General features: G+C 30.2%; 1 protein-coding gene across 5 annotated transcripts in view; it reads right to left on the minus strand.

The window, feature by feature from the left end:
• Positions 1–23,500, minus strand: part of LOC142328142 (motile sperm domain-containing protein 1-like) — a 59,314-nt gene that overhangs the window by 7,052 nt on the left and 28,762 nt on the right. For 3 of the 5 annotated variants that reach the window (XM_075371686.1, XM_075371693.1, XM_075371699.1), the window contains 4 exons: positions 18,388–18,541; positions 13,336–13,500; positions 10,778–10,941; positions 8,342–8,516 (listed from right to left, as the gene is read on the minus strand). In XM_075371686.1, the coding sequence (XP_075227801.1) occupies positions 8,342–8,516; positions 10,778–10,941; positions 13,336–13,477 (481 nt within the window). In that variant the 5' untranslated portion in view covers positions 13,478–13,500; positions 18,388–18,541. Of the gene's footprint in view, positions 1–8,341; positions 8,517–10,777; positions 10,942–13,335; positions 13,501–15,558; positions 15,577–18,387; positions 18,542–23,500 lie in introns of those variants that run through there. The other 2 variants (XM_075371714.1, XM_075371705.1) reach the window with 2 other exon arrangements.

The following is a 23,500-nucleotide window of genomic DNA, read 5'->3' on the forward strand; positions in this document are numbered from 1 at the left end:
ACAATAAAAAAAAAATATATGAAAAAATATCACAAGTTATTTATGAAAAAATTTTATGTACTTTTAATTTAAAAAAAAAAAATGTATGTGTATAATTTCATAGGCCGTTCAAGGAAGTCATGTAATGTTCACATCAATTCTTTTTTTGCTTTAGTTTCTGGGTTGTACCATACACCCACTATTCATTATCTATCAATCTTAAGGAAACTTCCTTAAGGAATATTGGTACACTCAGCATTTCCTGTGCAACATCAAAACGAATATTTTTTCTGTTCAAGCAATATACAATTTTTGCAGCAACTATAGGGGCACTCAAACTATGTATTAAAATTACATGCACAGAATTACTGTTAATCCCAATGCCATTTGTAATTTCTTGAATGGTCAGCCAATAATTTTCAATTATTCAGTGGGATGTCGATTTTCTTTATGACCAGCACTATCTGAACTGTTTACATCAACTCAAGCCTTTTTAGAAAAAAATAAAAAACCATTTAAAAAATCTAAAATACTATTCATGTAAAGCTTTCCTACAATAGGAAGTGAATTTTTATCAAACTTCGTTTTTAATGAGGTTTTAATAAAAACCCCATAACATAACATAACATATGTAAATTCAGGGCTGTATTATACATTATTATAAAATAATCAAATCATTATAAAATTAACTTCTAAAAATATTGATGAAAACACATTAACTGGTCAAGCATGAACTATGATGATGTTTAGTTGTTCTTCTGCTAAGCATATACAGTAGATTAAATGTCATCATTATGGTATTCCTTGCATTATCTAATTTTCATAACTTTACACAGAGTAGGCTAATTAAATTTTTTCATGGTGTCATGATAAATCAAACAGTTTTACTTACTGGAATATTTAAAATCTATACTGTTAAACCTGAGTTGATGTTAAGCTATCGAGGTGAACTGATGTATTTGTAGTTTCTAGTTATCGTGGAAGTATGGCTATTGTTTGTACAAGTTATTTTTAATCTAGATTCTTTAATTTTTTAATCTAGATTCTTAATTAATAATTTCAAAATAACCATTGTCTTTTAATACATTTTCATTATCTGCTTACTGGACAAAATCTGATGTTTTAGTGTTTTTTATTTATTTTTCCTTTTACTTGATGTTATATTGGAGTGTCATGCTATTTAGAGCTTTAGTGGACACTAAGAAAGGTGAACAAAATGTGAATTGAGGTATACGAGATGTGAGTGTAGAATAGATTGACTAATGAGAATGGCAAGATTATATAATGAATGATAAGGATTACAAACAATACAATAAAGCAGGAGAATGTTAAATATAATTGACAGCAGCAAAAGGAACTGGCTGAGAGACTGTATGAGAAGAAAATGTTTAATGGTGCAAGCAATGGAGGGTTTGGTAAATGGAAAAAAGAAGCAGAAAAAAGATTTAAATGCTAGATCGGATTAAAGAAAACGAAAAATACAAAAAGACAAAGAGATCAGCGCAAGATAGAATAAAGTGGAGAATGATCATGACAAGACCTGCTCTAATGGCAAAATACAATGAATGAATGAATGAAAATGCTTTTATTTTTTCTACTATTAGGATTTAAAAGTACTGAAAATACATTAAAAACCTCAAAAGAGTTCTCCAGGAGTAGTTAAAAAGGAGGTGAAAAGATATCATGTGGATATAATGGGAAAACAAAAAATAAGAAATATGTCATTAGATCAACTGATGGGGTCAGGGATCTTCTGGACAAGAAGTTGGCTCAACTGTAAAATGATTATTAATAACCTCTGATGATTGGGGACCAAACATAGTCGAGGTCTTATATGTTTGCCTGACATAAAGGGTTCAAGGAAAGATGAGAACGAGTGGAAAATCAGGAACACTATCATCGTCCTCCAACCAGCATTACAGATGAAAACATTTGCACGGTTCAAGAAATTCTTGAAGACGATCGATGGAAATTGCAGAACAGGTTGGAATAAATTATAGGAGCTCTCAAGAGATCATCACAAATTACCTACACTTCCATAAAGTGTGTGCCTGATGGGTCCCTTGTCTTTTGACCGCAGATCAGAAGTTGAGATGTTTGGAGGTCTGTCAGAGGTTTACAGTAAGGTTTGCGAAAGAAGGTGATGCGTTTTTAAATTGGGTCATCACCTGCAATGAAACAAGGGTCCACCACTACATGCCCCAGTCGAAACAAGCCAGTAAGGAGTGGTGGAGGAAAGGGGAGGCAGCCCCAGTGAAAGCTAAGACTCGAATGTCAGCCGGCAAGGTTCCCATTTTGCTGCTGAGCGATGCACAATCAATGCTGTTTACTACTGCAAGCTGTTGAACAAGGTGAGGGCTGCATATCGTCACAAAAGACAAGAAATGATTTGAGAGGCCATCCTTCTCCACAACAATGCCAGGCCCCACACTGCAGCTGTAACAGTCTCAAAACTAGAAGAAATGCAGTGGAATCAATTTGATCATCCTCCCTACAGCCCTGACCTATTACCCGGCGATTTTCATTTGTTTGGGCCACTTGAAGCTCTAGGAGGGCAACGATTTGAAAATGACAAGGGTGTGGAGGAATTCGTGCACAATTGGCTCCTGATGGAACAAGGTTCATTCTATGATGCTACAAAAAACCTTCCTTCTCAGTGGGAAAAATGTATTTCTAAAGCCGGACACTACATAGAAAAATAAATTATATTTGCCTTTTTATTTTTCAATAAAAAAATTTTTTTTTAAAAGTAAAATCCCGTTTATATTTGATTTAGTCTCATATAATATATAAACAAGTTTGGTTTTATTGGGCATATTGATATTCGAGAGATAGTGTGATCACTTCTTAATCTGTATAAATGTAACAAATCAGATTACATTGGACAAAAATAGTAAAAATAAAATCAATATAAGCAATTATGTGAGATTAAATGAATGAATTATCAATTGAAATTTTTTGATAACCTGACAACATGGGTAATACTAACATTTTTTGGGAAGTCCTGAATAAATTTAAGAATAAAAGAAACTTGATGCTCAGGAATGGATTGTTTTTTTTTAATCTCTGGAACCCCCAATTGCTTGCACCTCTAATTAAGTACACTGTGTCATTTAAATGTTAGATCAAGATTTTCTGATCTGAGGAATTAAGGTTGTATTAAAAGAGAGAAAAAATAATAAGACCCCTTGGGGTAGATCACATCCTGTATGAATTTTACCACATTGCTCCCTATAATTTTTTGGAAAATTTTTTAGATTGTTTTAATAATATAAACAGACTAGGGAGCATTCCAGAAAATTTTTAATTTTACAGGGAGGAAAGGATGGAAAGTTGGTTTTCAGGGGTACAGAAATAGAATGCATTAACAAATATAAATGTTAAGGTTTACTTTTTTTATTTTAGGTGTTTGAATCCAGATCAATTATGCCATTTTCAAATGCTACAAAAAAAATTGCCATTTCATCTCATCCTCTGAAGCAATACCTAACAGTGGTCTCTGAGGTAAAAAGAAAAGAAAAAAAAATGGTGTTGTTTTGTGAACTGATATAATAAAAACTGTGAATTGATAAATTAGGACTAAAATAGGATTGTATAGCGTGTTTAAAAAATATAAATATAAATCTGGCGGCTAAAAAAGCACTATTTGGCTTGTTGTAGGGCTGTTTGTTGTGCTGCAGAGATCTGAATTTTAAGCAATACGAAAATCTATAGAAGTGCAAATTCTTTTATAAATAGAGTACTTGCACTTTCTAATAATACCCTTAATTATATGCTCCTTTTAAAAATCAGAGCATGAATATACGTTGAAACTTCCTTTTGATTATATTTAAAGAGCTGAAAATGAAACTAGGTTATCAAGATTTATTGCATGAAAGATAATTAAGAACAATGGCTTTTGTTTTTAAGGAATGATTGGTATTTGCTTTTAAAGTTTAATGTCCATGTAAATTTAACATTAGATAACAGCAAATTGGAGAGTTGAGATGACAGACAGATTGTTGGGAAGATTGAGAGATAAATACAGAGATCTAATTTTGAAAGTACGGGCTTTATTGTATTACACTCATTGTAAATTGCTGAATTTGAATCCAGGGGAAATAGTTATCTTAGGTATGTAAATAAATTCTCATCAATTAAATGGATTATGAAAGCAAGGTGTGAGCCAATCGATCTTACTTGTAAGTCATGAGTCAGAGATGTCAATATATGCTGTTCCTATGTAATATAGAAGAGGAAGACCTTTTTCATTTTGTTGCTCAATGCCCTGTCCTTGACAAGTGGAGGAGTCGCTGGCTAGAGTCAATCAAGCTATCACATGATTCATTTATAATTTTTTGAACAGAAAGGACTGGGATAAGCTGGCAGCCTATTGCAGAGATGCATGACATTACTGATGGGAACTAGTTTGATAGTTCAATTATTTACTGCTTAGAATTTCAACTGAAAATGATTATAATGTTATGTTTGGTGGTGGACAATATTTCACCTTTTTACTTAAGGTGGATGAACTTGAATTTATTGAAGATATTATCTTTGAATAATTAAAAAGGAAATGTAATTGGTAAATTTTAAATGAAAAGTAAATATAATTTCCTAATTTTTTATTTACTTAGTTCCTAGTTAAATTATGTTACAGTAATGAATTATGTTAATATGAATGCATGTTACGTATATTTATCTTTACAACACATCATGCTAACTTTTTTGAAATTTATTCTAATTTTGTTTTAAAAATTGCATTGTGTTGTTTATAATAGATTTGATCTTTTTTTTAAGATAATTGGTTTTTCCTATTAAGGTAAATTACAACATGATAGTATTAGCAGAAGTAATACCATTTATTTATCATTATAGTAATAATATTATTTTTGTATTTAGTAATATTTTACAATACATGTGCCGAAAGTTTGCCCCTAACAAACTGCTGTGTCACTGTATTGTATTAGTCTGCTACATTTGCATTTTATATACAAATGTGTCATGTTATTAGTAATTGGATGATGTCGTCTGGTTAGATAGTACAACAAACCCGGCTTGCCCATCCAGCCTAAGCCAACTGACAGTTCGGTTGACAAAGACAGAGGCAAACCTTCAGCTCACTTAGTGTAAGTCTGTTTATTATTCTATGATTAATTACTAAACTTATCTTATCAGAATTCAATTTTAAATTAAGCTGTAAAATATGAGCTATTATATGTTATGAATTATAATGAGGGTGAATCAAATATAAACAGTATTTTTTAAATAAATTTATTGATTAATAAAAATTCATATCTTCATCATTTTTCTATATACTCTTCTGCACAATCTACACACTTTTGGCAATGATTTGGAAGCTTGAATATTCCTTTACATTAACATTAACCCTCCCCCATTCCACCATCCAGCCTGAAACTGCTTGCTTGAGTAAATAACAAAATTACCGTTTAAATTTGATTAACCCTTGTATATTGTAATTATTATTTTTTTTATAAATAATGCATTTTAAAATGAAATATTTGGTAATAAAGCATTATTATTACTTAAGTCTCTATAAATTCACTGATCTTAAAGAGTCCTATACACATAATTAACTCTAGTGCTGTTAACATATGTATCACTATTGTTAGGATTTGTTAACATCATAACTGCAACACGAAAGTTGAGTTGTTTTATTAATGAAAGAAAAAAGAGAAATCTTAGATAGTGTATTGGGTAAATCATTAACAAAGAATGGCGTAGGAACATCTACTATTACAGACACTAAGAAAAATGATGTTATGAAGTAAGTGTTGCAATTCGAAAAAGAAGAATGAAGTTTTTCCAGGAAGAAAAGAAGAAAGAACCAAACAAAGAGGAGTATTGGGCTCTTTTCTGCCGGTTCAAAAGCAATTCACTGATGAGGAAATTTCTGGACCAATTTTAATAGAGAAAGCTATTATTTTTAATGAGAAAATAAATGGAAATAGAAATTTTACGGCAAGTATAGAGTGGCTTCGAAATTTTAAACAGCACTATGGTATTCGGCAAAATGAAATTCAAGGACAAAAATGATAAGGAAATGTCTAGCAGCATGAACTTTCAAAAAATTTGATGATTATTTTTTTAAAGATTATAATGAATACTACTACACTTATAACATCAATTAAATGAGCCTTGAATGGAAAGCTCTTCATAAGATAACTTTCTTGCAAAGAATAATCAGTTCCAAGTTACAAAATGTCTAATTAATATGTTACATTAATTACATTAAAGTTGTCCAAAATCTTCCAGTTATTTACAAAAACCAAAAGAAAGCACGGATGACTTGTGACATTTTTCCGAATGGTACATAATTATTTCACACCAGAGGTTAAAGTAAAAAATACCAGCAGATTACAAGTAAAAACCGAAAATTCTTTTGATGTTAGTTAATGTAATTCTACTCATCTTTCAGCAGAATGTTAAAAAAGAAAGGATGGAAAATTCAAAGTTCTGTTTCTATCTCCCAAGTGTTACATCCATTTTACAACTGGATCAAAAAGTTATAGTTTTTCTGAAACGCCTTTACCATAAATAATTAATGAAAAGCAATTCTTTAACTGATAATGAAGATGTAAGTGGAATAATTAAATGATCAAAGACATTAATTTGAAAGACTGCTATTGCATGGAAGCTGATACACGTTTGGTATTCTGTCAAAAGTGTGGAATAAAATTTTAAATAAAAACATCCCCAGCAAAATTGATGAAACACAATGTGAAGATACCAAAAATATAATGAAGTTCTGCAAACTGCATTAGTCAACGCAGAACTTCAAGAGTGTCAGTGACCGGATTATTAACAATGATTAACTATCCAGGAAAATAATTTGAGTGACAATGAAATCATAGAGGAGGTATCAGAGATGATAAACAGCAGAAGAAAAGGACAACTTACTTGCTTCTAGGACCATCACGTGAAAGAGCTTATGAATATTTGTCTATTGTTGTGGGCTGTTTAAGCAACAAAAAGAATTGATTCAACATCGATTTTTTGTTTAAAATAATTATGTGATCTTGCAGCTAATACATGAAAATCAACATTAAAGCAAAGTACAGATTTAAATTTTTTTACTAAGAAATAGTGTTTAAAGGTATGTTTTGACTCGCTAATTTACTCGATTAAACACTGTAATTTTAAAATTTTTAAAAAGATTTTAAGAAATTTTTTTTATAACATATAATAACTTAATTCAATTTCTGTATGATTTTAATACGTTTTTAATGACTTTAAAAACAGTAGGGTAGTAAATTTTAATTTATTTCAGATTATTTTTATTAATCCTGATTCTTTTATTAACAAATCTTTATCCATTGGATTTTTCGTATTATTGTATCTGGTTTATATTACACTGTACATGTGTTGCAAGTTTTACTGAATACAAGTTTTAACTTTACTGAAATATTAAGTGATACTCATCAAACACTGGAATGATACGGCCAATTCATATGATAAACCTTTTTTACTTTTCCAATCACTGGCTTCTAGATTCGTTCTTGCAACTTTCAATCTGGATAATCAGCATTCCATTGTCAATATTTGCAAGCTATTAATGGCATTGGATTTGACTAGTTGACAATCTACCAGGAAGTTAGTCACTCTCAAGTGAAGTTAGGCCATTTTGAAAATGGTAATGCCACTCTTTACTTTGTGTAACTCCCATAACTTTTGTTTTCTAATGGCTGTTAATACAAAAAATCGTTTTGCTTCCAGCAAAAATTATTGATATCATGTTTAATGTCTTCCATCATAAAGATTAAAATAAACATCCGACAAGCAGCTGTTACTTTAACATGCACAATAGTTACTAGACAAAATCTGACAGCTTTATGGGGTCACAGTAGTATTAGTACCTAGATACTTGCACTGTGCTCTACCAATATTTAGAGCTATCACATTCAAATATTTTTGAGAAAAAAATATGACCTCGTAATAGCTTTGACAAGTGGAAATTACTTCATTTTTTCAAGTTTTCAGGTTATATTCCCTGGAATGTTTCGATTAATATGAAACTATCTAGTCTTTACTATAAGGTCATTCATTAATGCAGTTTATTATTATTCTCAAAATCTTATTTTTACTAATTAGAGAAATGAAAGTGCAAAAGAATGATATATAATCAATTATATTTTATGATTTATATAGAACACATACAAATATCTCTTAAAAATATAGTCATAAATAAAATAACCACATTCATAACAGCTGTATTTAACATCTTGTGAATGTTCATTTTAAATGATAAATTACATATATATTAACAATGGGAGACAATTGATTTTAGAGACTTAAATGAACAAAGACATCAACAATAATCGTATATAAAGATATGTGAATTATAGTGATTAATATAACATACTCGGTTTATAACTGACAGCATATTGGGCAGTTGGAGCTTTGATAGAATACTGTGAGGGCGGTGTCCTACCAATACTGGGGACACTAGGTAGCTGCTGAAAACTCTCATGTTCAGGAGTAGATCTTTCCTTATCCCCTGATAACAGAGTTGCTGTTACATCTCGTTTTCCAATCATCTAAACACAGATTTTATCAGAAAATAGCTTATAATAATAGCTTACAATCCTTAAAAAGTCATTTACAGAACTAAAATAAATTTGTTTTCATCATATAAACCTTAACAATAAAAAAATATAAAATTTATAATGATTTTCATTAAAAAGAATACAGTTAAAAATTAATTTAATTTAAAACTGAAATATTGATATCTTAGTAAAAGATATCTAAAAAATAAACTGGCAAAAATTAAAAAACTTAACGATAGAAATACATCAAAGTTCAATTGTCTTTATTAAAGGTTACAAATATATTTATTTAGAAATGTGGGTTTCACAGATACTAAATTACATTTTCAAATAAAAAAAAGTGTTGAAACAATATGTTCCTAGCACATGAATAAAGTCGCATAATTTTTCTTTTCCTTTATCACTTTTATCAGCAGACTCTTGTATACTTCTTTCATGTTTTCTGGTACATCTTGTTCCAATAGCTGTTATATATTGAAAAAATTTCATTCAACATATCTACTTTCATGTTCTTTTACTTCTGAAAAAAGCATATGATTTTTCAATAAGCAATATTCTTTCAATTGTCAACTGTATTTTATTACACCATGCACAAAATATTCACAGAATCAATTTTTAAAGATTACACTGAACATTATAGCATGTTATGAACTGTAAGAAACTGGTCAATTCTTAATAATTTGCATTTTTAAGTCCACAAAATTTTACAATCAAAAAGAGGAAATTTATGTTTACCAGATGTGTACTGAAAAATAGTAAGTGTAACTCAGGGAATACTTTTGGGACATCCTTCTGCACTCATCTGAATTTATATACTAATATTCTTAATGGATAGCATCCAATAATAAAGTCCAGATTCACAGTATTATATGACTTGATCTGACTTGCTTTTCAGAAAAAGTTTTTTTAAATTCCTTTCTGAAATAGTCCCAAGCCATTTTACTTTATTTTCAACAATGTTTTCATCAGTTATTGTGAATTTATCTACGCCATTATAAACTTTCCATTTTTTCTACTAGGCTAGCAGTAAAATCAGCACCTTGTTACAATACATTTTTCTGGTTACCTCAACCCCAGAATAAAACATCATTCACCCTCTTTAAGCAAAAATCTTCAATTTTTTTTCTGGTTTTTATTTTTGTCACACAACTGAAGTTTCAACTTTGAATTCTACAGAATTTTTAATGATTCACCTTTTTCTATTATGTTTAGAGGTTAAAATTTTTGTTTATAAATAACTACTTTTTTTATGCCGTATCATAAAAATACATGCACAGATGCGTAGGAGAATAATGCAGCGTGGGAATAATTCCAACAGTAAATGCAAAAGTTTTATAAAGACAAATGTTATTTGTGTCATCTTTCTCTTGTAACATGTTAAACAGATTAATGATAATAATAAATATAAAAACACATACACATCATCCAATATTTATTCCCCTGCAATAAATCAATTAGGAAAAGTGTATATGAAAAATTACAAAGTATCCATAGCTAAGAAAAATCTTAAAAATAAATATCAAAAAATATATACAAAAATATTTTCTGCATTTAAATAGCATAACTGTTTCAGGTTCACTATGATGATGAATAAAATGTTAGAATGTTTACTTACTAAGAAACCAAATTAAGACTATGCAACTAATTAAGCATTTTATTATAAAAGTTTGTCATTAGCCTGAAAATACTACAGCATACATTCTGAAAGCAGTAAATTATAAAAAGTATTTATGTGTACTCTCACACTAGAAGTAACATATTAACACCACTAAGTGGAATGTCATTATAAAACACTAAAGAAAATGCAAATATGAAAGGAAACAATCTTTTATATACTTTGCATTCATTGACAGTATGCGTAAACAATCTATTAAAAAAGCAAATACAAAATAACTAAAACCATCAGCACAAAAATTCAACAAATCAATTGTTTAGGCTGAAGGTTGTGTATTTTTATTTTACTCAAAATGTACATGTTACTCAATAAACATTAAATTAAATTATAGAAGAACAAAAACTCTGCAGTATATTTTAACTACAGTGCAGAAAAAAATGACAAACTATGATTGAAACTACCAGTTAAAAGTTCTATTATATAGCCATTTTCAGCAAGTTTTATGTAAAATTAAAAGAAAAATAAATTAATAGTACTTCTAAAATTGTGTAGTTAGTAATTTTAATTCAACTCAAAATTTCATTAAGGAAATAATAATATAGACAAAACAATATACATAGCACTTATAATGCAATACCTGTTTAGTGATGCAATCTCGCATCTGTATACGAAATTTATCTGTAACATTACAGTTGCTAGGCGATACAACATTATGACGAACAACGATATCTATACAAGACTGTGGCTTTATTGAACCTTCAGGATCAACCACAGTATATTTCTTTGGAGCAGTACACAAAACTGAAAGCAAACAAAACTATTTCATAATTTGTTTATAAAAATTTAAACAGAATACTGGATAACACAAAATGTATTTAACCGAAATATTTTACCTGTTTGTGTTTTTTTACAATGTAAAATGAAAAACTTAATTTTCCAGCTTACTTATTTAATGACGGATGATTCTAGTTGATATTTTTCAAAGAGACTTGCTCCTTAAATTAATTTCTTCTTTCACTGAAACTGATGTTCTAACACACATTAAGTTATTTTTTCCAATATATACGCTAGCCATAATTAGAAGAAATAAATAGGAATGTGGCCTAAATTATATTCGTTATCAATAATTACAAAAAACAACCTAAGTAAAACAAACACAAAAGATCAATACATATATGAAAAGATAATACTGTGACTTTTTTATAACTTCTCACTCAGATGTAACAATTATGTGGCATTAATACTCTGAGTTTTTGAGATCTAAATTCACAAAAAAAAAAAACAATAGAATTTACATATATTTTTTGCAATTCAAAAACTGCACTTTTAGTGTTACTATGTTAAAATTAGGATTTTACTTACTTTTATGTCAAATTTAGAACTAAATCAAATAAAAGAAACACTTTATATGAGGTTTACTCAAAAAAGATTTTCTTGAGTATACATTTCATTCATCTTGACAACTGCCACTTTGTACACGGGCAAATTTTTTCCTTTATTCATCGGCAAGCCAAATAACATTACATTAAGTTTTTCTACTCTATAAATATAGTTAAAATACTTTAAAATTTAATTAATGTTAAAATAAGTTTAATTCAATTTACACAGCCAGCGTGATTATAAAATCAGATCCATAACCTGTTTTTTGAATACTACGAATAACTGATGCAATAAAATTCACTGACAGACTGATGAATTGTATAACAACGTAATGACATGATTAAGAGATGTTATATAAGTTTAATGAAAGAAAAGAGAAAACACATAGTGAATTTTGAAGTTTATGATAATTTTTGTTGAATGGTGACTGCAAAGAATCAGTGAAAAAGTTTATATGAATTGACAGTTCCCAACATAGCCTGCACTCTAAGTAGAACACTTCTCACTCTACCTTTAATTATTTTTAAATTTTTTGGTTCAATTCATACACTAGACTGAAATAAATCCTGCTATTTGTTATAAAATTAAAACAATTGTAACAAGCCATCACGGACAAAAGAAAAGAGCAAAATTTCATCATATAATTTGATTAGGAACATTGGATACCATTCCCTGAAGCCCATGTCTTAACATCAAATGACTTCCCCAACTTTTACTACAACTTAAGAACTTTCTAATTGGTCGGTCAGCATTTTGATAGCTGTATTGAATTGCAAAATGAAGTTACAAAGTGGTTAATGAACAGATAGTTAATTTCTGTAGCTTAAAAAATGTTGTTCAAAAAAAAAAATTGTTAATATGTTTTGATGAGTGCTAACTTAATGAAACTTCATCTATGAACAACCTTGTACTACTGGGTTCTAAAATAAAAAATAAATAGCAATAACTATTTAATACCTAATTCAAGAAAAATGGGAAAGTACTAATTTTAGTAGACAATTAATCTGTGATAAGTAGATTATAATTTATTATGTAAAACTTATTATCCGATACCCTTAAATCATCTAAAATTTCAGAAAGTTAGATAAAATTTCAGATATTTAGATAAGTTGGCCATTTTCATAATTCTACTGTTGACCATTGGGATAAGATAGAAAATACTGCTGGTCATTAGAGTGGAAAGACTGTAGCAGTTACGTAAAAAAAAAGGATTATGTACAATAGAATTCCTAACTGTTAACTGGAAAATATGGTCAAAAGAAAAAGCAATTTTGTTCCTCTTTACAAGTTTTGTTTTAAAATAACATTAAGTCATCTCTAAAAAATGATTACTCTTGCAAGATGTTACGGTAATAGCAGCAAATATAGAAAAATAAGGTAAATATTAATAAATCATTTATAGGATCGTAGGATGCTGAACATTAAGTAGGTCATTAAACGATAAGATGAAGTGATCTAATTTTGTAGTAAATTTTTTAATTAATTTTTTTAATTGCTGCTATTTTAATTTAATGTAATCAAGATTTAGTTAATTTGGTAACATAGGTTGTAAAAACTGAAAAGAGTAATTGTTGTGTATAAAACACTACAAATTTTAAACAGTTAAAAGCTTGGATATAGGATGAAGTAATAATCTTGAGGTTAAAAAATTAGCACAGAATAGAAAGATAAAAAATAAATAGTATCAAAGATAGTAATAAAGTATTAAAGAATAGTATTAAAGATAAATAAAAAATAGTATCAAACTAGTCAATGTGTGATGAAGAAAAAAAGAAATTAAAATGAAAACAAAATTTTTAAGTAAGATATAATTACCTTTAAACAGAACAGCACATTCATATGGATTATACACTGTAAGAATTTGCTTGTGTGTTGCTTTATCCTCCAAGTAGAAATTTATGGAATAAGGAAAAACAAACACAGGCACCTTTCCATCAAATGGAGATCCAGACTGCATTCCATAAGATTATATAAGAAATACTAAAAAGAAAAATATTTTAAAAAATCTTTATAAATATATAAACATAACATATATAAGCAGTATAGAAATTAAAATACAATACACACTGCTTGATTATTAGAAATAATTTATTATATGCTCTTAACTGGTTTTGGCAAAAATCTTTTTACTAACATGTTTTAAACTAATGTTATCATTCTATCACTTTGAAGAGCTCCCAAAATAGAAATACCCAGAAAGTAGAAGACTGGGTACGAGAGTACCACACAGATGAAGAAGAAGTGCCAGAGAACACCTTTGGGGAGGTTAATGAGTTGGTGAAGAGATCAAAAATTGGAAAAGCAGCTGATGAGAATTCAATGACAGCAGAAATGTGAAAGTATGGTGGAGAGAGACTGGCAAGGTGGATACACAGAGTGTTCTGTTGATTTGAAGAGAAGAGAAGGTGCCGAGAGGCTGCTGGAGAAAAGGATTAGTGTGCCCTATATACAAGAAAGGTGATAGCTGACTTGCACAAATTACAGAGGGATTACTCTGTTAGATGTAGCCCACAGTTTTCTCTAGAATCCTGACAAATAAATTAAGCACTTAGGCAGAAGGAATTGTTGGAGAATACCAATATGGATTTACACCTAGTAGAGGTACCATAGATCAAATATCTGTACTATGGCAATCATGGAGGAGTTCTATGAAAATAAGTTTACATTTGTTATTTATTGATTTTAGGCACAAGTCTTTGAGAGACTGATTAAAGTTAAAGAATTATATGGTCTAGAGAGTTATGGTATCGCCAAAAAGTTGATGAAGCTGGTGAGAATGATCATGTCCAATAGCGTGGGTGTGGGATTGAGCGATGAAAGAACAATTAGAAAGTTTGACAAAATGGAGGGAGTCAGGCAAGGGGGGTGTGCTCTCAGCTATACTAGGCTCTTTAACCTGACACTTCAAACGGTCATGGAGAACACTGCTATGAGAGGAAGTATCATAAAGAGAATAGTACAAGTACAGGCCTATGTGGATGATGTTGTCCTAAAAGGACGATGATAGCAAGAAACAAAGGAGCCTTGAAAGAGATATTTGTATAAATAGAGGAGACAAAAATGGTTGGACTAGAAATAAACAAAGAAAAAACTAAATATCTGAAGATGAACAGTGCAGAGCAGGAAGGGAAGGAAATGAAATGAAACTGGGGGTTACACCTTAGAGACTGTAAGAAATTTCATGTACCTTGAAACGGAAGTTAATAGTGATAATAAAGTGCCCATGGAAATTAAAAGAAGAATTATGCTTGGCAGCTGTGCATACTTTGACAATGATAAATGAATAAGATCTAAAATTAACACACAAAGTACTAAAATGAAAATCTAAAAACATTAACTCAACCAATCGTTACCTATGGATACAAAGCATGGACCTTAAACCCTTGAAGGTGTTTGAACGAAAAATAATGACAATATATAGACCTGTCTTTGAAGAAGAAATATGGAGGATAAGAAGGAATGAGAAAAGACAGGGAATATTGCAAGAATAAAATATAGTAAGGGTAATAAAGTCACAAAGAATTGGTTGGCTGGGTCATGTGAAAAGAATGACAGAACAGACTGCAACAAAGAATAATGCATGGAAGAATAGACAGTAATAGGAGAAGAGGCAGGCCAAGAATGCAATGTCTCCAGGATGTAAAAAGGATCTGATAGCGATGGGGGTGAGAAGATTGAAAGAAGTGGTGAGTCAGATAGATTGGAGGCAAATCGTGGAAGAGATCAAAGCCCACACCGGGCTGTAGCACCAGGATAAAAAGAAAGAAGTTATCATTCTATATTTCTGACCATGAAATTTATTTTATCCTGTTTCACTTAATTTTATAAATGAATAAATAATTTTCTGTTTTATTACGTAGGATAACTGTTATTGTTCTCTACTAAGCAGTTCATAATTTTTTGCTGATTATATTATTAACTTAAGTGTTATGTTTTCAATAATTTATAAGTTATTTATAAATAAAAACATACTTCTGACAGTTTATTAGAATTTTAAATAAAATGCAATTTTTTAAAACTGGTAGATTGGGAGATCACCTTTTTTCTAATCCAAGTGTCTTGTAAGGGTTAAGAATTATATGTACTATAAACGCTGGTGTCTAAAACTGGCAAAAAAAATAAAAATGTAATGCCTGTTGATTGAGAACAGATAATTCTTTATCCTGCACTGTAAACAAAGAATTAATTCTATATAACTGGCAAAAAATTGTCTTTTCAGAACTCTTTATTACAGCAAAGAGATGTTTCCATATCCATCACACTTAATAAGTAATGTAGACCAACTACCGTTATGCTTCACATGCTATCATATATAAACTGAATATAAAGGTGAAAGATTTTTGTGACAGCAACTAAAAATGGAAAAGACAAAGACAAAAAATATGTTTAGTGCTATGTGCTCGAACTGATAAAGAACATTACTTGTTTATTATAAAAAAATATAAAATAAAATTTAAAGACAAATTACTGCAAGGTATTACACTTACAAGAACATGAAAAATGCTGAGTGGATGAAGTCTTAGTAGGCATCTGTTAAAAATAGCATAAGCTAAACATTTAGGAAAGTGTTCAAGTAAGTTGATATTAATTATGTTGATATTATAATGTGCTAGTACATTTGAAGAACATTTCACATAAATTGAAGTGTGATATCAGCTCTAATGACCTAATTGGTTCTTAGAGAGTGATTTTTCAGGCAGTCATAAAATGAGCACAGCCATATTTTTGAAAACTTGAACCAGGAAGACAAGTCCAGTGAATTTCTTTTAGATTAAATCACTTTTTTTAATTGAATAATTGGATTCTGTATCACATAAAAGCACAGTTACATGACCTTTCAAGGTAATTAAACAAGCCATATATTTTTCCTTTGGTTATATATTTCTGTAAAGACATGTTTCTAGTAAAGGTCTGTTTCAACAACACAAAATATTGTGTAACCCAGCACATCTTTTAAACCAATTAAACTCTCTCTAACAAAAAAACATCCTTTCAGTTTCACTTTAACATCTGAAATATTGACAATATCTATCCAAAAATAGTTACTTTGTTAAGAAATGTACATGCCAATTGTACATAAATAATCCATTTTGTTAATTAATATATATCTACGCTTCCATGGATGAATTTTGCAAGTTCTTATTTTCTTCATCTGCACAGATGTAACATCTTTACTTCTTTCAAATATTTGTCCTTGTTTTTACAAGTGAATGACTTAATTTACATTTTTCAATGATTTAATCTACTTTCACACCTAATTCTTAAAATAGTTTCAAAACTTGGTGATTTTCTTCTAAAGTAATTGGCTATTTTGAATTTTTGAAGAGCTTCTGGAATTTATTTTTTCCACCATTATATCACAGAAAACTTACATGCCTATAAAGATACTTAATAGTTAATAGTTCCAATAAATATAAAACAATGTGGATAACATTAGGAATGCAAAAAATAGAGCATTAATTTATTTGAAACAGAGCTCTCTACAGTTCACAGTAAGCAGTCTGATGAGCGGAATAGCCAAGGTTGCTAGGGTAGGTGAAGTAAGGAAGGACCTTCAACAGCTGACTGGTTTCAAAACTACTGCAATTGTTTTTGATTTAATCATGACTTCAAAATTAAAAGAAAAATTTAGTTTATTATATATGTATTTTATTTTAAATATGATTTTTAACACAGTTTTTTGACCGTTTTGTTTACAATTTTTATCTTACTTTAATATGTTGGTTTTAGATACATTATTAAAATAATGTTGTTTATTTTTTTAATATGTGTAATAATCTTAAAAAGCTGCTGCAATATCATTTCTTTAATTTTTTTAAATATGCAGCATATTAAAAGCAACCACCAAGCAATTCGCGATCATTAATTATACGTCTACTTAAAAATTTCCAAACTTTACAGAAGAAACGTTAAAATATTATACAATTTTTCTTTTAGATGTTATTTTTAAGTTGGTTCTACTTATTTGATTTTTTAATCAAATAAGTTTTACTTATATGATTTTTTAAACCCAAATTTTCTTGATTTTTATAAGAATATACTTAGAAATCAGAAAAACATTAGTACATTTCATCAGACTATTCATTAGTACATTTCCTAGAGCTATGAAATCACCGAAGTATTATAATGTTTTTAAATAAAAATAAAACAGACTGAAATCTGCACTAAAAATTGTATTTCAATAAAAAATGTATATTAAAATGCATGTTTTTTAATTTTAACTTTCTGAAATTACTACTACACAAAACTACTTCTGAAATACTTCTGAAGTATTTCTGAAATAAATTATTAGTGGAAGATCCTTCGTTCACAAACCCTATCAATCATCAATATTTACATACCCTGGCCTCCTCACTGATATTTGAAGATACGTATTATGATTAATTACTGCTTTATTTTTTGCTCCTAAAGTATGCTTTCATCATAAAAATAAATCACTTAGAGCATAAAAATAAAGCATTTCCGTGATAAACAATGTCTGATAAACATCTTCATTTAATTTGATTGCTTAGTTATAAAAGGATAGACAAAAAACATGCTTTTTAGTTTGGGCTACTTCACTAGACATGTTAATATAATACTTTCTTTTTATCAAAAACAGTAATAACATAATAATCTAAAGTGATTTCCAAAAGATTTTTACATAGTTTGTTTATCTTATAGATAGATAATTATAATTACAATTTGATAAACTTATTTCTTATTCATTATTAAACAGCATTATGGCAAATATACATGAAAATATTACTTTTTTTTTTAAATTTCACTAGAAATTAACACTTTTTTTTTTGCTTTTTAAGCTGCAATTTTATCATAAATAACAGTGGAAATGTTCAATGTTAGTAAAAAAAAAAAAAAACTCCTTACACATCTATTAAAAGAAACTTCTACAGAATAAACCCAATACTTCTCTTGAAGAAGTGTCTGCTGCAACATAAAACTTATGATGACCAGAATACAAAAAATTTCTTCTGTAGCCGACTTAAGTGCTATATCGAACAATGAAATAGCAGAATCTTTGCTAGAATCAATAAAAGAAATACTTCACTAAAATGCATAATTACACATTTCACAAAGGAAGACTCTCACAGAATCAAAATTTCCATCATGCTGTAATAAATTTTCATGAAAATGGCAATCATTTGAGTAAAGCAATGACAAGATTTGATTTACTGCATACTGTTAAATATTTAATAACTTTAATTCTCTAAAGATCTGCAACCGTTAAACCTGTCTGTGACCTGTTAAATAACTAAGGCTACTATAAATAATCAGGAATGTTTTTGTTGTTCAAAGTAACGAAATATAAAGAAGGTTAGAGGGTATTTTCTCAAACATTTAGACATATGTATAAAAGTAATTTTGTAACAACACATGTACGTCATGTATTTTGCAACATTATCTCGTAATCAAACAGTAACTTGTATCGCTTTAGTTTGTTTTTGTCATCTTGCTTTAACTATAATAATAATTATAATTTATTTTAAAGCCCAAAAGATTTCTCAAGCAATTTAAACACTACATAAGTATTACATTAAAACACTTTGCATTTACAATGAAAAATATGTACTGCAATCAGTTATATTAAAAGTGATCGGGGAAAATAAACGCCAAAATGGCCTGTGTGGATGAGTGTAGAATGTGCTCTTCACCCGCTGATTCTTTTCAGATTATAATCATAGACAACCACTAATTTGATACTTTTTCTTTTCCTGTTTAGCCTCCGGTAACTACCGTTTAGATAATACTTCAGAGGATGAAAGAGGATGATATGTATGAGTGTAAATGAAGTGTAGTCTTGTACATTCTCAGTTCGACCATTCCTGAGATGTGTGGTTAATTGAAACCCAACCACCAAACACCGGTAACCACGATCTAGTATTCAAATCCGTGTAAAAATAACTGGCTTTACTAGGACTTGAACGCTGGAACTCTCGACTTCCAAATCAGCTGATTTGGGAAGACGCGTCCACCACTAGACCAACCCGATGGGTCACTAATTTGATACTGAATTTATGAAATCGAACTTTAAAAGAGAACTGGAAAAGTGACACTGTGTTAATATTTACAGCAATTTCTTAGGTGTTTCATTTTCATTTAAAAACTCTTTTTGTGTTAATTTTTTATTCTAAATACTCTTTTAATTTAATATTTGGAGAGGATTACAAAAAATCACAGCCAAATGATAGGGGCAGCTTGTAAAAAATCCAAATGTGCGACCACCTGCATCTTGATAAAAATAAAGGAAAAGCCAAGAACCGATGTAAAGAAAATGTTAACAAGTGTGGGTTATGGTTTTCTGCAGTTTTTTAATGTTGCCGAAAAAAAGTGTAAAAGGGAAGGCACAGAGACTGATAAAACAGATTGTGGATTAAAAATTCTAAAATGCAGAAAATTGTAATATTTTTCCATTTAATTTTTCTTGGAAAACTTGGAATATAAGAATGATTTTAGGATATATATATATAATTTTGCTACAATAATCCAAACTAAGCGATGAAAAATATCTTCAAATTACATATTTAGGCAATGCAATTCTTCGTTCTACCCAGTGTAAAAAATTTCTACCTAAGTAATAAGGGTATAAAAAAAATCTTCGAAATAATTTGAAGAAAAGCTGTTCAATTTAAAAAATAGTACAGAGAAAAAAATTAATTAATAAGTAAATAGAACAGAGTACCCTTAGCGTGAGTTTGTTGAATTCGGTTAGAAACAATAACTGTACACTACTTAACACAAAACAAAAGCAAGGTAACACATCTTCGACTAGTTAGTCGAAATAAATATCGAAACAAGACGGCTGGGCAGGTCAAGCAACATAAAATATTAAGTACCTGCTGTAAAAATACGCTATTGGGTATACAATACAATGAAAGCGAAGTAGTACTGTAATGCAGGAGCATTCAGTCGGAAGGAAAGGACAAGGTTTGAATCGAGAACAAAGATACCGTTACTGTTTGTGAGAGCAGCAATAAAAACAGTTTGCTTTTACTTGGTTGCAAACTATTTTTAGTAAATTATGGGGATCGTTAATAAATATGGTGGGGGGGGGGGGAGACGAATTACCTATTATTTTGCGAGAAGGCATAAAATCACAATTTTAATTATTACCTATTTTGAAAATAATACATAAAGGATAATTTAAAAATTAAAATCATAATAATTAAATGTGCTCTACAGACCATATAAAAACACCTTCAAAAGGGTGTTCTTATGATGAAAAAAATATTTTTTGTCACTGGATAGTTTAAGATTAAAGTTATTAATTACTGTTAACTTTAATCGCTGTTTTCATTTTAATATTAGTTTGCGTGAATCTTTATCCACAAAATTATGAATAAAATTATAAATTACTGCAAACAGGTAGCAGCAAGTAAAACTATAAAATTTATTTATATAATTTACATTTATGAAATACTGTAGGGTCTACATGCACGTTAATTTCACATAAAAAATAATATTACAGGTACCATCACGGTTATAACAGTGTTAAATTTGCAAACTGATGACCAATTACAATACAAAACAAGTTTATATACCAAAAACAAAGTATATACAAAAATATTATATGTATAATTAAAAAAATGTGTTTGAAATAAATAACAGTTCTATTATGTACATTACTAAAGTACATGTTTACTACTACATGTGATAATAGTAAGTGATTTTTTATTCACTTAACTTTTTATAATTCCTGGTCATTCATTCAAGATGCATCCCTGGTTCCATGCGTTTAATCCCGTGGATGCTAACAAAAGCTTATTGGATGGATTTATTTTTACAATATTCTTACTTTCAGAAAGTCTTTAAAAAATAAATAAAATTAAATCACTGTTCTAATAATTAAAATGAATGAGAGAAGAAATCAACCATTGTACATAAAGAAAAATTAGAAAACAGTCGTTTAATAATAAATATGTAAAACTTAGAGCATTAACTACAACACAATATTGAAATTAAGGTATAGTAGTTTGTAAACACAGTAAGTAACATAAGTTTAAAAAAGTAATGTGCAAAAATTTGTAGCATCAACAAAAAAAAAGAAAGTAAAATTTAATAGTTATCATTATTATATTTATTAATTATAAGTTAAATAAAAACTTATTCTTAATAAAAAAAAAAAGTAATATTTATTAATACTATATTTCACTTAAATATCTATTTTTAGATCTTCGTACTACAAAATATGAATATTTTAGGTCAGTATTATTTACTATTTCTTAACATCTTTATATGCTACTTCAATTAACATCACAAAAGCAACTATGTTTCTAAAAGCAGAATATTTATTATTCCAAACAATAGCTGACTAGTCTTACATTAGTCGAGTTGGAAACTCATACGGGAGAAGTCTTGTTTTTTCGCTCTGCAATTTACGTGTTTTGGTTGAGTTTTTCGGGATTCTCTATCGGTACGGATGTCGGATTATAGTGATTGTGATTTCTGGGCGTGTTTAGCTATTTTCGATTATTGGACAATGGACAGATTTTTTTTTTTCACTTTGTAGTGAAGCTACAAGTATTACAGTGTTTTAAGTGGTATATTGAACGGAAGTGTATTATTTTAACTGCAAGAAGACCATTTAATTGGTCTAAACTAGCTTTAAGCAGTTAATGAGTATTTTTAAGTATTTTAATATTTATTGGTTTTATTAAGCTTTAGTAACAGTTTAAGATTATATAGACACGTAATTTCCAGTAGGTGACGTCACCACTGACGTGCACACAACATCGTATGGTCAGTTGTAACAGTCGCGGCAATTTAGTTGGTTCGACGGTAAACAGCTGACTTTATATAGGATAGCCTAACGAACTGGCGCGTAAGCCACGTTTCCCGCGGGTGTTGTACAGTTGTTTGGATCTCCCAAACAGCTTTTGTATTGCTTTGTTTAAATTTTAACCTTGTCATATTTCAACCGATTACTGGTATCATTTTACGTGTTTTGGGCTCAATACCCGTTTTTTTTCCACTGACTTGAACGGATGGGAGAAGGACCTGAACAAGTGCCGAGAGCGGCACCAGAAGCCCGGCAGTACTCCAGGATGTTGCTGGGGTGATGGTGGCGCAGAATGCGGCTGGCACCTCGACGCAGGCTCCCATGAATGTGGGGCTGCCACCAGTGGCACAAATTACTAGTGCAGATCATAGGAAGCGGGTCAAAAGGCCCAGGCAACGGCAATCTTCCACGGATGAAGACGAATTGGCGGAGTTGGACGGAATGATTGCCAAATTGGAGCGCCTGGCATTTGATTTGAAAAAGAGTATTGACAAAAATGTCAAGCGTTCTATTAAGGAAGTGGAGACGAACCTAGGCGTGACCGTGAAGGAATTCAGAAGGCTAGTGGGTACTACAGCTCCCATGTCGACTGAAAGTAAGCACACATCAGATGCAGCTACACAAACTATAGTAGACACAGGGTGTCATATTTCTGATGCATTGGATAATGGTGTCCCAATGAATCAGCTTGCCGAATTTTATCAAAAAGGATTGGCCGAAGAAGGCCAATGGGTACAGGAACACCTTCATTGGAGTACCTGAAAAGAAGGAAGGTGCTCTGAACAAAATGGCCATAGTTGACATCAAGTATGTACAGAATAGATTGGTGGAAAGGACACTTAACGGTGGGGGGGGGGGGGGTTGTTTGGAACCTTGCCTATGGCAGCGTATTTCGGGTGGCTCTACCGCGAGAAGTTAAAATAATGGGCTATGCTGACGTCTTGGCCCTGACCGTCGAAGCGGGAACACGACGTTGAGGCCACGGGAAAAATTGCCAACTCCTATACGGCGATAAGAGTATGGATGGCTTGAGCAAGGTTGACGCTGGCCTCAGAAAAGAAAGAGGCGGTGGTGATCTCCTCCGCCAAACGGAGGCGGACGATTACGCTTGTGATAGAAGGTAAAAGAGTTGCCTTCAGCCCCGGTAATCAAATATCTTGGAGTCTGGATAGACTCCAGGGTCAGATTCGGTGTACATATTAT

The sequence above is a fragment of the Lycorma delicatula genome, chromosome 1 (assembly GCF_047948215.1).
Source record: "Lycorma delicatula isolate Av1 chromosome 1, ASM4794821v1, whole genome shotgun sequence".
Taxonomy (NCBI): Eukaryota; Metazoa; Arthropoda; class Insecta; order Hemiptera; family Fulgoridae; genus Lycorma; species Lycorma delicatula.